Source organism: Emiliania huxleyi, assembly GCF_000372725.1.
Source record: "Emiliania huxleyi CCMP1516 unplaced genomic scaffold EMIHUscaffold_84, whole genome shotgun sequence".
In the NCBI taxonomy this organism is placed as follows: domain Eukaryota; phylum Haptophyta; order Isochrysidales; family Noelaerhabdaceae; genus Emiliania; species Emiliania huxleyi.
In genome coordinates, this window is record NW_005195736.1 from 86,499 (window position 1) to 100,987 (window position 14,489).

At 62.9% G+C, this 14,489-nt stretch overlaps 4 protein-coding genes across 4 annotated transcripts; 1 reads left to right on the forward strand and 3 right to left on the reverse strand.

Moving 5' to 3' along the window:
* Positions 1-167: 167 nt before the first annotated feature.
* On the reverse strand, positions 168-1,085 carry EMIHUDRAFT_219192 (hypothetical protein; the record flags this gene model as incomplete). Its single annotated transcript, XM_005758721.1, has 1 exon — positions 168-1,085. The coding sequence occupies one exon, from the start codon at positions 1,083-1,085 to the stop codon at positions 168-170; it is 918 nt and encodes a 305-aa protein (XP_005758778.1).
* An 859-nt stretch (positions 1,086-1,944) lies between these two features.
* EMIHUDRAFT_438715 (hypothetical protein) lies at positions 1,945-3,200 on the reverse strand. Its single transcript, XM_005758722.1, has one exon. The coding sequence runs from the start codon at positions 3,104-3,106 to the stop codon at positions 2,567-2,569; it is 540 nt and encodes a 179-aa protein (XP_005758779.1). The 5' UTR covers positions 3,107-3,200; the 3' UTR covers positions 1,945-2,566.
* Positions 3,201-5,329: 2,129 nt separating this feature from the next.
* Positions 5,330-6,462, forward strand: EMIHUDRAFT_438717 (hypothetical protein). Its single transcript, XM_005758723.1, has 2 exons — positions 5,330-5,625; positions 5,723-6,462. Exons 1-2 carry the CDS (start codon positions 5,363-5,365, stop codon positions 6,324-6,326), a joined length of 867 nt encoding a protein of 288 aa, XP_005758780.1. The 5' UTR covers positions 5,330-5,362; the 3' UTR covers positions 6,327-6,462.
* A 4,762-nt stretch (positions 6,463-11,224) lies between these two features.
* On the reverse strand, positions 11,225-12,009 carry EMIHUDRAFT_359557 (hypothetical protein). The gene has a single exon (XM_005758724.1). It carries the CDS (start codon positions 11,654-11,656, stop codon positions 11,405-11,407), a length of 252 nt encoding a protein of 83 aa, XP_005758781.1. The 5' UTR covers positions 11,657-12,009; the 3' UTR covers positions 11,225-11,404.
* Positions 12,010-14,489: the final 2,480 nt, after the last annotated feature.

Below are 14,489 nucleotides of genomic sequence, written 5' to 3' on the forward strand. Positions count from 1 at the left end.
TTCATAGCTCCCCGGCCCTGGATGTGAGGCTAATGATGCACTCCAACCAAGTGCGTATGTCCCAAAAGAGCCAGGTGCGCTGCTATATCTCTCGGTGGCACAGGACGCGGCACGTACGGACTCGACCGCTCATCTCCCAGGCAACGCGCATCGGTCGACAACCTGTATCACGACACCACCCGCAGAAAGAGCACGCTGCCGAGCAGGAGGCACCCGTTGAGGATGAGGAGCTGCTGCGCGTCGCCGCCAATCTCCTCGCCGCTCCAGAGCGAGGCCGCGCCCTCGCCGAGGGTGTCGAGCTTAGTCCTCACCGCCCGCGCCACAACCTCGAATTTGGAGTGGCAGCGCTCCTCCGTCAGCGCGCGAGGCAGGTTGCTGGCGGTGGCGGGCACGTCGCCGAGCGCGCCGGGCGACGGCACGACCTGAACACACGTCGCCCACAGCCCGTTGATGAGCTCCGGAGATCCAGGCGGCGAGTTGCCCAACGTCAGGACCGCGTCGTCTCCGACGGTGACAAAGCCGACGAGGACGTACCGCTTCCCGGCCGTCACGTCGACGCCGCGGTGCAGGAGCTTGGACGGGTGCATCACGACGCTGCCGCGGTCCGCTCGGAGCGGCTGCGGGAGCAAGTCAAACTCGACGCCTCCGCCGCTGAAGCTCTCCGGCGAGCTGAGCGCCACGCTTATGCTCAGCGTCGTCTCGTCCGTGTGCCACTTGAGGCCGGCTTGCCCGCCGCTCGAGCTCGAGTAGCGGATCAGGAAGAGGTCCGACACGGCGAGAGCCACGCCGTCGGCGATACCAAAGGAAGCGCGGAGGAGCGGCAGCACCCGCTCCTCGACGCTCCGTGGCAGGTTAGCGAGGCCCGGCAGATCGTAAACGCTGAAATCGTCCGTCGGGTAAAGCGCGTGCCTGGTTCGCGTCCAGGCGTTGGCCGACTCTGCGAAGGCGACTGCATCCGAGCACTCTTGCTCGGAGAAGACGTCGAAGCCGACAAATATTTTGGCGGGCGGGTGGCGGTCGAGCTGAAGCCAGAGGAGGTAGGCGCTCGCGAGAGCGAGCGAGTAGCTGAGCAAGAGGCAAACCATAAGAGCGAGCAGCTGAGCAAGAGAGAGGATGCTTGCTTGGTGCGTGTGCGGACAGATTTTCACCCTTGGGGGACCCGCTGTGTGCGGGGCGGGCCCCTGCTCACAGCTGGGATGCCCAGGAACGACGGCAAGAAACCCAAGGGTGAAGGACAGATTTACAACAAAACTCCCTCGCATCTTAGCTCCCTGGCCCTGGATGTGAGGTTGATGACTGCACTCCAAGTGCTCCAAGTGCACACGGAACATGGTCGAGGGGCATGGGCCCTACCGCGCGGAGGGAGAGGGAGGCGAGGGGGGGGAGGGGGGGGGAGGGGGATGGAGGGGAGTGCGAGGGGTATGGGGGCGAGGGAATGGATGGAGAGAGGAAGAGCAAGGGCGAGAGGGGGCAGGGGACTGGTCGGTGGCATATTAACTAGGGGAGGCAGGGTGGTGGGCGGCGATCGCCGCGTACCGTCCTATGGTGGCGAGTATCGCTACGCCAAGGAGGACAAGGGTGTCGATGTGCGGCTGCTGCTGTTCGAGTCGTTCGGTGGGTTCGGGAGGGGGGTCCGTGAGATCCTCCGGAAGGCGGCGAACGTGCTGCAGAACAAGCTGACGCGGGCCCAGTACCTCGATGAGGTGACTTGGACCACCAAGAGCTGGCTGGGGCTGCAGAAGCAGCGCATCTCAGTCGTTCTTCACACGGCCATCGCAGAGCAGATTGTGAATGAGCTTGCCAATGGCGAGGGCGGTCGAGTGCACGGAGCTAAGTGCCTCGCCGTCCTCGCCGGAGTCGCTTAGGCGGCTCCACCTCCAGTGGTGTACCTGTGTTAGTGCCAGTGCGCGCCAGTCCCGTGCCCAGTCCTGTGCCCAGTGTTGTGCGGACAGATTTCTTTTTAGAAAAAAACCTTCCCAGCCAGCTGCCTCGAGACGATTGCCAACAGCGCCGAACGAGAGGCAGAGCCAGGCTCGCGGACTGGGCCAGCCCCGGGCGACACCCACGTCGAAGCGCCATGGTCTCCGCCAGCGAGCCGCTCGCCGACAGCGGCAGCTGCAGCGTCGGCTTGTCGCAGCCACGCAGCACATTCCTCGCCGGCCCGCGACGACGAAGACGCCCCATCACTCGCCGCGCCCTGCCGCCGTGTAGATGACTCGGGCGTGAGAAGGCAAACACGCCCCGCGCCGCCTCGAGAAGCGGCGCGCCGCCTGCACACTGCGCCAGCGCGCCAAAGAGAGTCGCGCTGCAGCGGAGCTTGAAGGCGTCGACTGGCCCCGCAACCCACATGCCGTCGTCCCTCGGCGCGTTGGCGTGCGCTGTTGGCGTCACCGACGCGATGCGCCCGCATCGGGAAGACCCACCAGACCCAGTGGCGAGCTCGAGGAGGAGCGTGGCGAGCTCGCATTCGGGCAAGGCGGCGAGCTCTGTCAGCGCTGCCTCGCGCGGCCGGCGCTAGGCGTCGGCCGTCCACGCCAGCCGTGCGGCGGGCTCCGCTGACGGCGGCTCAGTGACTCCCAGCGGCGACGGCACCTCCGGTACCCGAGGCCGAGGGCGGCGGCGGCGGCGAGACCGAGGGGAGCTCCCAGCGCACGGGAGGGAGGCCCTTGCTGGTGCGCTGCAGGTCCTTGGCGCTCACCCGCACGGGCAGCGCCACACCTTCAGCGGCGCCCACCTCCGAGGTGAACGGCCCGCCCAGGACGATTAGCACGCCAAGCAGGACGACAACAAAGCCCACGACGTGGTTCCAGAGCAGTGGCTGTTGGAGCACCTTGATCTGGAAAACGAGAAAGGAGACGAGGACGGCGAGCTCGGCCAGGCCGCGCAACTGCGCAGCACTGAGGCCGGCGCTCGCGCCGATCCGGTTGCCTGGCACCTGGAGGCAGTACTCGAAGGCCGCAATCGCCCACGAGATGAGGATGGCCTTCGGCATGCCCCAGCTGTGCGCTCGGAGGTGAAGGTACCAGGCACAGACCATCACACTGCACGAAGCGCAAAGCAGCAACGCCGCCAAGGCGGCGCGTGGCCAGTCGACATGGTCGGTCATCTGCCGGCAAGGTGGGACGTGCGTGTCCCTTCCTCGGCTTGGTTAAATCGCGCTCTGGTCGCGTTCGGTCGCCAGCTCTCCAGCTCGTCGTTTGGTCACCGAGGAGTCGAGCGAAAGCACGCCTCAAACTCCAGGACGTGCCACCTGGACGCATCCCTCCTTGTCCCACTTATAATGCGTCAGGCGAGAGTCGCCCGCGTTCCGGCGTTTTTCATATTTCTCCTCCTCCTATTCTACTAGCCCCGGCTTTTGTCGTGCTTTGTAATTTTTTTCGAGCTTAGCCTTCGATGTTATGAAACAACCGCAAGGCGAACACACGCACATTGCTCTCGGGCCCACAGACAGACATCCCGCACACCCGCCGCCCCCCCCGCCCCCCCCGCGCGCCCCACCCCGGCCGGGAGAAAGGGGAGTGACATAAATAAATAAATAAATACAACGGGCATCCCAAGCTAGGGCTGGGTCGAGGACAGACACGTCCCCACCTTTGCAGGATTTTGCAAAAGCGAGGGGGGAGGGCGCATCGCCGCGCGGAGAGGGCTAAAAGAAAGAAAGAAAACAGACAACCCAAGGGAGGGATGGGAGGACGGCACGCCGCCACCACACAGGGATTTTAAGGAGAGGTGTGTGGTGCGCTAGCCGTCGCCCACCCTAGGGAGTCTGCCTCTTCCTATCTCTCTTCGCAGTCTCTCGCCGATTCTCGCTGCAACCTTCATGCCACCTCGCGGTCGTCCCACTCTCGTCGTTCTCTCCCTTGTCACTTCGCGGAGAGGGCTGGGTTTGGGATTCTACTTGCCGTGCTATTTTTTTCTGATGCGCTCAGTTTCGCTTGTGGCCGACGGGGTGGCACGCTGCCACCTTGTGCACCTCGGCCAGCGGCCTCTGCACGATTGCCAACAGCACCGAACGAGAGGCAGAGCTAGGCTCGAGGACTGGGCCAGCCCCGCGACGCCACCATTAGACGATGTCGCTTCCCGGCGACGACGCCGTCTGGGCCCGCCTCGATGAGCTGCCATCACGGCTCACTGCTCCCGCGACCGCTTCTGTGCGCTACGAGGACCAGAAGGCGGCTGCCCGGGAGGCCTACGAGTCAAGCAAGGAGGCCGTCTCACTTGCCAAGGACGACCTCCTGCAAATTATGCTCAGCACACACGAACAGCTCCGAGCGCTTGAGAGTGACAATGGGCGGCCCACCCGTCCTTTCGAGCCTGCGTCGGCGGCACAGGACACAGAGGCACTGATGGCGGAGGCGCGTGAGTACAATGAGGATCTGACGGTCGGTGAGGGCATCGGCTGGCTCAACAACGACGAGGAGGGCTACCGTCCTCCAACCTATTCCGAGGTTTGCCACTCTCGCCGACAGCCATCTCTGCTTGCACTCTCTCACCCCGCTCCCGCCGCGCACAGTGCCTCCCCGTATACCTGCTGAGCCCCACCGCCAACGACTTCGTCGACAAGAGGATCGAATCGGGCGAGTTCGTTGAATGGAACACGACGAGGAACGCTGCATTACCCACAGCAGCTCCCGCCTCCCTCACTCACTCACCGACTTCCGCCTCCCCGCCCCGCCCCTGCAGCCTTCCAAAGATGTGCATGGCGCTCGCTATCAGCCGCAGGCTCGGCGCAGACGAGCTCGCTAACATCACCGGCTACCGGGACGGCAAGCCCACGACCGCCTACCCGCTGCTCGCCAGCTGGGACGCGAACCCGGCGGCAAACGTGTCTCAAGTCAACGCACCGCAGCCGATCTGGGTGCCGTTCCTGTCGGGCTCGCGCGGGCTCGTGTTTGACTGGCTGGGCTGCCGGTGCGCCCGCCGCCATATGCGCCTTGCCTCGCGCAGCTCCGAGTCCTCGCCGAGTCGCCGCCTCCCTGCCGCCTGTCTGCCGCCCCTGCCGCACCAGGTGCTCGTGGCCAGTCTCGCAGCAGTGCTGGTCCCTGATGGTCGGGTGCAACATCCACCAGTACGTGCTCAACGTCTGGATCTGCGTCACGCTCGGCTTCGAGCTCTTCATGCTCGACGCGCTCGTCTCCTCCGCCTTCATTGCAAACTGCCCAAACAAGGAGAGGAAGAGGAGCGCGCTCCCTGCAAAACGCGTCGCTCGTCACACGCCCCGCCGTGCTACGAGCAGGTGTTCGAGTGGGAGGACTACCTGATCTGGGACAAGCCGCTCTCGGTCACCGCCGCCGCGCTCCTCACCTACTTGATCTTCCCCCTCTTCACCATCGGCTACCTCGCCGGCAAGAACGACAAGCGAATGGGGGGTTCTGGCGGCGTCGACCAGTCCTACTTTGCAGGCGTCTGGCAGAGCAAGATCCTGCTGCGCTCGATGGCGGCGCGGGAGGAGGCGGGCGCGTATTCCTACTGCACCACCCTCTTCTACGCGGTGGCCATGGAGTTTCACTGCGTGATCATCCCCGCCTATATTCCCTTCATCTGCCCCGCGCTCGTCATGTTCCAGTACGAGGCCGCGCTGCACAACATCGCAAAGTTCTACATCATGCTCGACGTCATCCTCAAGTGGCCACCGCACCCGGGCCTAGCCCCTCCCGTCCGCCTCCCCTGGACTCGCCCATTGCCCCCCCCCCCCCCGCCCACCCCCCCCTTTCGCTCGCAGGTTTGGGACCAACGGCCTCTTCTTCGCCTGGTTCCTCTTCTGCTTCAACGAGGGCCAGATAAGCGTGACGAGAAAGTACGTCGCAGGCCCGAGGGCGGCGGCGGAATGGCGGAGCATGAAGTTCGTCTACACGTGGGTGTCGCTGATCGGGACCTACCTGATGATCTTTAGCGTCAAGACCTACTTCACCATCCTCTACCTCTGGTTCATCCCGCTCTTCATCACCATCTTCGCCTTCTTCGGGCACGCGCTGCCCTACCTGATGCACGGCGCCGCCGCCTGCCCGCCGCACACGGGGCCGGCCGTCGAGCTGGTCGGCATCGCCACCACCCTCATCTTCCTCGCCGGCTTCCTCGTGGCGCGCGGCTGCTGGCTCTTCCCGTGCCTCTGCGCGCCCGAGGTGCCGGGGTGGCTCTTCTTCCCGCCGCACGACCCGCCCGACAACCCGCTGCAGGGCGACGTCGACTGGGACGCCTTCCAAATCTTTCTCCGCCACATGTGGCGCGGCTTCCCTGCGGCCGAAGACTGCGTCTGGGAGCCACCGACTTGGGACTTCTCGGTGCACAGAGGCGCTCACCTTCCGCCGAAGGGCAGCAAGGGTTGACTTATACGTACCGTGCACTCTATTAGCGGAGAGGGAGTTCCGGAGAGACGTTCAGAGAGAAAGAGAGAGCAGAAAAGGCGCAATACAGGGGCAGTGGAAGGATTAGAGAGAGACGTTCTAAAGAGAACGATAGAAAGAGGGTAAAAAAGTATCAAATGACTAGTTGGAAGAGTTGCAAATAGAAATACGGGGGTGGTGACTGGTGTGGAAATGACCACTTTTGATGTTTTTGTGTCCGTGTTGCTCCCAGCGCCCTCGCCCGCGCTCCCTGAGGCCATGGCTGGTGCTACTAGTATGGGGTACTACCTGGATACCGCGAGAGCGACCCAACTCGTCGACATCGTCCGATGATGGTGCCCCAAAGTAGCTTCCGGAGGCTATCGTGGGGTCGAGCCGGCAGTAGCCGTGACATGTGGTTCCACCACCCCTCGCAGGCTTTGCCTCTGACCGCCACCGTTCCCAGGCTGTCTAATGGGATGGAAAGGAAGGCTGGGCGAGCGTATAGAAGCGTGCTCGACCTTGTCGTGGCAACCTGCACGGCAGCGCTGGCAGGCGCGATGAGCGTCGTGCCACCTGACCCGAGACGGGTCGCAGGCGTCGTACCGAGCGCGTCGAGACCGTGTCCTGATGAGCTCTGCACGGGTGAGTCACGTCGGCGTCAAAGGAGCGACGTGTGACCTGTCAGAGCTTGATCTCCGATCTCAGCGGCGTCGAGTCGCCTTCGGCGGCGACAGCTAGGATGCATCTCCTCCGTCGTTTTTCGCGCTACGGCCCTGAGAAGCTGGCGCCGCACGCAGGCGGACCTTGTGTATGCGGCGAACGCTTAAAAAATGGGTGCTCTACGTCACTTTTTTTGAGTAGATAGTGCCGAGCTGGCCGTGACAGCGATTTTGGTACCGGTAGTTTTGGGCGGGTTTTGGGCGGGTTTTGCACCACAGACTTTTTGCAACTTGAGCACTTGAGCACTTGATAGGGTCGATTCCGCATGGTACGGGACTCCTCGATCGTCTCGCCCTCCCTCACTGGTGTGTTCATTGGGTGGGGTCATAACAAACTAGTCAAATGTTCATGTCAGTAACAGCGTCACGTCACGACACCAGAAGAGCGACAGAAGAGCGAGAGACACAGGTCACAGCTCACAGGTGACCAGACGCTCTCGACGCACGCACAAGAAGTGCTTCTATTGTTCTAATGTACCGTGCTCTGCTGTCTCGGACCAGACTTGCCCTGAGACCCCTGTTCCCCCTCTCCTCCCAGCTGGTCCCTTGCGCCTTGCCCTTGGCCTTGCGCGCCCCTCGGCTCGTTTGGAGGATTCGCTGTTTTGTGTTTGGCTTTCTTTCTTTCATTCGAAGTGGATCTTCATTCTTCTTCTTTTTCTGTACATGCTTTCCATTCTGCACTCACACGGGGCTGGCTAGCTCCTGGTACTTTGTGCGCTGCTCTTTGGCGAAACGCCGAGCCGTTGCCGCGCTCGTCGTCGGCGGCTTGGGCGTCGCGATCCGGTCGATGGTCGCCGACGTGCTCTGCACACGGTGGGGCGGGCGGCGGCAACTTAGTACCCGGCTTCAACTCTGATGTCGCTTCTCTATGGGAGCCACATGCGGCGCCGGCTAGGGTCGTGGCGAGAGGGGAGAGGAGGCGCGCAGGCCGCGCACCGCGCTGTCCGTCGCCGGCTCTGAGACGCAGCACCACGCGCCCGCCTCTGCGGACAGGTAGGCGCCGACGCGCAGCGTCAGGTAGATGGGCGCAGCCACGGCGGAGAGGAGGAGGAGGACGCCGAGTAGGAGAAGGGCCATCGGCACCTGAGGTCGGGGTGGGTGGGAGGGGAGGCTGAGACGGGACAGCCCTGGGCGGGGGCAGGGAGCTGCGAAGGACGGGAGCGCGAGCGCCAGGACGAAGAAAGTGAGCATCAGGGTGCCGTTAAAGTACACGCGGCTCCACGTCAGAGCCCGGGCGCCGCTGAAGGTGCGGATCGTGTACTCAAAGTCGTCGAGCCCCTTCTCACTGCCGTCCTTGAGGATCAGCAACCGGTCGGTCGCACCGACTTGCTTGTCGGGAAACTTTGATGTCTGGAGGCGGAACCACGAGACGAAGCTGGAGGTGTCGCCCCCGAACCACTCCTCGAAGATGAGAAAGTACTTGAGCTCGTTCCACACCGCGTCCAGGCTCGCCTTCTTTGCGACCGCCGGGCTCTCTAGCAGGAAGGCGGTCACCGCCGGGAGGATCGTGGCGCCGCTGTGGAGCGCTCCGCCGTAGGTGCCCTTCTCGGCGCAGCACGCCGGGAGCCACGGCGACATGTTGAGCCACGCCTCGAGGAAGGGGAAGGTGAGCCAGCGCAGCCACTCGTTCTTCCGCACGCGCACCTCGATCAGGTTGCCCGGCCGGCGGTTCCATGGCAGCACCTGTGGTGGCGAAGGCGCACAGTCTGACGGCAAGTCTCGTGGAGAGGGTGAGGTGCCACGGCGGCGTCCCGCGCCATCTGGGCGACGGGGTCGAAGCGCATGATGAAGTTGAAGGTGCTGGGCACGTTCTCGTGGATCCAGGCCTCGAAGGCGGGGTTCGAGATCTTGGTCGGGGCGAAGGCGTACACGCGGACAGGGCCGTCAGGGGCGGCGGCCTCCTGGCGGTGGAGAAGCGCGCTGCTGACGTCCCATCGCGTCTCGTGCGTCCACGCGCCCGACCACTTGACGACAAACTGCTCCGCGTCCTGATCGAGCGTGATCGACAGCGTCGACGCGGTCGGGTCGCCCTTTGTGAAGGCGTCAACGCTGCTGCTGGTGTCGTTGACCTCGAGCGCGTCGATGTGACCGTCCTTGAGCGCGCGCAGCCCGGCGTCGAAGCCCACCAGAAGGGCGGCGAGGCAGATCGAGACGGCGCCGCCCTGCGAGTGGCCGGTCACGGTCACCTGCTTGTAGTCGCCGATGCGGTACACGCCTTTCATCGCATCGAGGAGGAGGTATGTGAAGAGGACGCCCATCGCGCGGTCCAGGTACTGCCCGTGAACCATCAGCTGCGCGAAACGACGGTTGCTCTTAATGGCGACATCCTCGCCGCTGCTCCTCTTGCCGACAAAAATGTGGTCGGTGCGGACTTGTCCCGCAAAATTGCGCCTCGCGTCCTCCACATTGTTAATGATCGTTCCGCGGTTGACAATAACGAGCTCCTCGGAATTCCTTCCGCGAGTCTTTGCAAATGCTATGTTGCTCGTCCCGACGGAGATCAGGCTCGGAGAGCCTTCCACGCGCAGTGCGTTCACGAGTCGCAGTCCGACGTCGTCCTGATACGCGAGCCCCATCGCGAGCTGGCTGCACTCGAGCGCAGAGTCGGCATCGAAGGTGATTGGCAGCGTCATCTCCGTTGTCGTTGTCTTGTCCGTACACTGCATCGGGCGAGGAGCAGGCCGGTGCGAGGAGCACGGGGCACAAGGCGGCGGCGAGGAGCACGGGGCACAAGGGTGACCCCGCAAAACGCCGCTCTTCCAGTTGAATTCTTAAAAAATACAAGCCTCTCTCACAGCACACTGGCAGAAGAATTCAAGCTATCCACAAGTGCTCTCAGTGTGTGTGTGTGTGTGTACTCACTCACACCTCTCACAGCACACTGGCACAACAAGGGTGGTGACGCTCTCGAGGCTCTCGAGGTGTCGAGTGGAAGCCCTTTTTCCCTGAGGGAGGGTGTAGAGGATGTAGAGTGTAGAGCGCTGTAGAGCTGTAGAGATGTAGAGCGCTCTGGAGCGCTGTAGAGCTGTAGAGCTCTACATCCGGCGCGGGACAGAGCGATGCAGATGTAGAGCACTGTAGAGCGCGATTTTGCTGTAGAGTTTGTTGTAGAGGCTCTATGGGCCGGGGGTGGTATCGGTATTTCACGTTCTGCGTCCAGGGAGGACCGTAGGAGGGGAGGTGCAGGTGGAAGGGCCGCCAGCAGGTGGTCATGCCTTAAAACTAAAGACGTTGGACAGGGTGGATGGTGCAAGGTGGCCCGCCACAACAACCACTGGAATGAATTTGCGACTCGTCGCAATCAAACTGATTTACGTTGTCGTTGATACTTGATTATGAATTTGTCAGAATTTTGATTTTTGTGTGAGCTCCGTGTACCGTCCGTGACCCGCCGCCGCCTCAGCCCTGTGTGTGTCTTGCTTTGCCAACAACAACATACCTAAATCAAAAGATCGGCATGGGGTGGTGCGTCGGCAAGACATTGGGTAGTGGCGCATCGGGCAGACCAGTGTGCCCCAGCGCCCCCGTGGTCTGAGAGTGAATATGTGAAAACATATTCGAGAGTGAGAGAGATGAGAATCCAAATACCGGGTAGAGGGAGCGGACCGTGAGTTGAGGAAATCGAGGGACGCGACCCACTTCGCCAGTGACGGTCCCGCGCCTCGCCGCTAAGACAGTGGCACGCGCCGCGCAGCGGCGCGTGCCACTGTCTTTGTCCGGAGTGAAAAGTCCAACGCGCTCGTCGGTGACGGTGTCCCTCAACCTGCGCCGCGCTCGGCGAACCTCGACAGCGCTTTCGGTGGCATGCAGCTCTTTGCGACAGAAGCCTGGAGAGCAGCTCCTCTGCTGCTCACACACTCTGCACAGTTGACACAGCCTATTGTGCGGCTGCCACAGCTGTGACAGCGATGGGCTCGCCCTCACTGGCCCTCAGTCACTTGTGCTGCGGCTTGTGTGAGCGACACTGCTCGGCGACTGCCGGCACACTGTGAGACCATGGGTGTGAGGTTAAACCACGCTACCAGCGCTTGGTCACATCGGCCCCGAGGTCAGATCCTTCTACTCTGTTGATGACAAGACTTGTCTACCGGCTGGAGCCGAGCAGGAGGGCCCAGCGCACAACCCCTGGTCAACTCAGGGTCCACACCCCGTACCAAGAACACTTGTCACTTCCAAATTGGCCGGTCTGCGGACTATACATCACGACTTTTCTCGACAGCGACGAGGACGGCGGCTCGGTGCCGCTCAGTACCTGGCGCGGTCACCATCGCTCAGTGCAGGAGCCTGACGGCCGACGCGCGGCCTCACCCTCTTCGCATTTCGCTACACGGCAGCAAGCAACAGCGCCGGGACCTCACTTCACGCGGCCGGCCGCTTGCTCGCCTCCACCACAGCGAAGCCCTTCTTGCCCTGCGCGTTGACCTTGCCCCGCGCGTAGCCAGTCGCCTCGGCCGCGTCGCCAAACACCTTTGGGTGGCACGACCCCTTCCCCTTGGCGCAGCCTCCGAAGTGAATCTTGACGGAGAGTCCCGAGCACTCGAGGTCGTACCACCTGCGGGCGCACAAGGTGAAATTTTGAGACGTGGGAGCCAGCCTGTCGGCGTAGCGCATCGGCGGGGAGGATGGGCTGTGCGTTCCAGCGCCCACTTGTTCTTTTCGGGGTTGTGCATGTAGATCCATGTCGTTGGCAGCGGTGCTGCAGTCGGCGGCGCCTCTCCGGAGGGGCCGCCCGTGCGCTGCTTCTTTGTGGCAGGAGTCTTGACCTCACAGTCAACTTCGACGAAGCCATCGGCGAGCTTCTCGGTGCGCTTCTTCACCGCCGCCTCGCGTGCGGCCGCCTCCGAGTCAAAGCGCTTCTCGGCCGAGACCGGCGTCGCCGTGCTGCGGCCCCACCGCGTCTGGAGGAGGCAGCGCTCGCCGTCGACGGCGATCTCAAAGAATTGGCCGGTCTCTACCTTGCGGAGGAAGGACACGATCTCGGTGCCAGCGGCGCCAGCCATCGGTGTGATTGCACAGATTGTTGGAGGGTCGAAGTGGAGCACAAGAAAAGAGAGAAAATGTTCCAGGGAAAGAAGTAAAAACGTCCCTCGCACGACACTGGGCACGGGACTGGCGCGCACTGGCACTAACACAGGTACACCAAGCAAGAGAAAGCGCATACAAAACAAGCAAGAACACAACGCACTCTCTCACATGACAAGCGATCCCACGACAGCGAGTGTGGGGACTACATGATCCGTACGTACGTGAAGGGTGGAGGGGCCCGTCCGCGGAGCTAGGCGGTACGGGCGCCCCTTACTAGCAAGAGACAGCAAAGACCCGCGGCCGGAAAAGAATTTAAACAAGACAACTCTCTCTCACCGGAAAAGAATAGATGAAACAGCGATGCGGATAATCCGGCCCGCTGGGTGCGCTCCTCAGCTCCCCGGCCCTGGATGTGAGGTTGATGACTGCACTCCAAGACCAAGTGCTCCAAGTGCTTGTGACGCCAGCTTGTGCGCGTCGCCAGTACCTTCTCTCTCTCGTCGAATGAGGAGTCTCCTCGCATGGCGGAAGCCAAAGAAGCTCGCCGCCAAAGCCAAGGAGGCGCCCCTGTCCCGGGCCCTCCCCCTCCCTGAGATTCTGGAGGAAGAAATCCTCTCATTTGTGGATAGCTTCGGCTCCGAAATACCGGAAGGCTTCGGTATGGCGGCCGCCATAGTTGATTCGTTTGCTTTAGCTGGAGCTGAGGCTGGAGTGGCCGCCGGAGCCGTCGGCGCAGGCGTTGCCGCAGTTGGAGCAGGAATAGTGGTGGCGGCGGTCGCCGTCGTTTGCGCGGCAGTCTACGCTATCTTTTGGCTAACCGGGGGCTTTGCGTTGCCGGAGTCTTGGTGCCCTGCTACTGGACGAACGAGCAGGAGCTCGACCTCAAAGACGGCGCCGGCAAGAAGACGTGGTTGTTTTGGACCGAGGAGGTCGGGGTGTTTTCAAGTGTACCCGTACGCGACCAGGGAGGACCTGGACAATGACACGGGAAGTTGGTTTGTTGATCGGGTCCTCTTCAAGTGGGACGAAACAACAGGCCAGCTCCCAAAGAGTATGGGGCTTGGGGTGTTGGCACGGCGAGAAATTCGATACGGGCGATGGCCGATGGCCGCCAAAAAGATGCACGAGCAGTACCAGGCGAACGTCAATAAGAAGCTTGCGGAGAAAGGCCTTGATGGCAAAGAGATTGACAAGGCTGCTCTCGCAAAATTCTGCGCAGACTTTCAGGCCTGGTCGGCGGCGAAGAAGTGAGAGGGATGACGGAGTGGTGCATCGGGCCGGATATGTTCGCCGCGCCGTCGTGGTGAGAGCGGAGGCAGGGGTGCTAACGTGCTGTTTTCGCGTAAGGCAGGGGTGCTAGCTCTTACTAGTAGTAGGTGTGCGTGTGGTAGAGAATCATTTTACTCTAGAGGGTCAGCTCGGGGCGCGTGAGCCGGACTTGTGGGCCGGACCACCCCAGAGCCCAGTCATTCACGGCTCTGGCCCGGCCGCATCGCGCCCAGGCCGTGGCGTTCAAGGACACCCTCGAGGAGGGCTTGCCCGGAGAGGCCTTGCTCGGCGAGAGCAGCATCTACGCGGTCCGAGTCGACTCGAGCAGCAGGGCTTTGCCGTCCGCCAGCCGGCAGAGCGCCCGGCGACTTGTCCGTACGATGGGATCCAAGCGCGCCATCTTCCTCGGCGAGCACCACCCGGAGCCCCGGGACCCTCAGCTCCAGGCCGCGCGGCTCACGGCTCTTCTCCGGCGCACCACACGCAGGCCCCTCGCCGTCGGCTTGGAGGCGGTGCAGCAGCGCTTCCAGCCGGCGCTCGACGACTACCTCGCCGGCCGTCTCGATGAGGCCGGCTTGGTGGCTGCGACCGAGTGGGAGAGACGGTGGTACTGGTCTTTCGCGGCGAATGGTATGCGCCCATTTTCCGGATCTGCCGCACGCACGGTGTGACGATGCTGGCGCTCGACATGGACTCGGAGGACAAGGCCAAGGTGGAGCTGGGCGGCGCCCTCGAGCCGGCCAAGCGGCGCCAGTACGTGCCGGACGGCGATGGCTTCGAGCGATTCGGAAGCACGACCCACGAGGGCCTTCGAGGAGTATGTGTCCTACACGCTGCGGCCGCCCTTCACGCTGATGCGAAGGGCCGGCCAGCGCATGACCGCCTCCACCGACGACGCGCGGACCATCAGCTTCCCAAACTTTCTCACGCGCCAGAGCCTGAGGGACGAAGCGATGGCGTCCGCCTCCGCCGCCTGGCTCGCCGAGCACCCCCAAGGGCTGCTATTGGGCCTGGTGGGCGTCAACCACGTCAAATTCTCGTGCGGCGTTCCCGCCCGGACTGCACGGATGCTACCCGGGGGCTTGGACGCTGTTGCCTCCGTCCTCCTTAACCCAACAGCCGCCTCCACGTTTGTAGACCCCTTCAACCT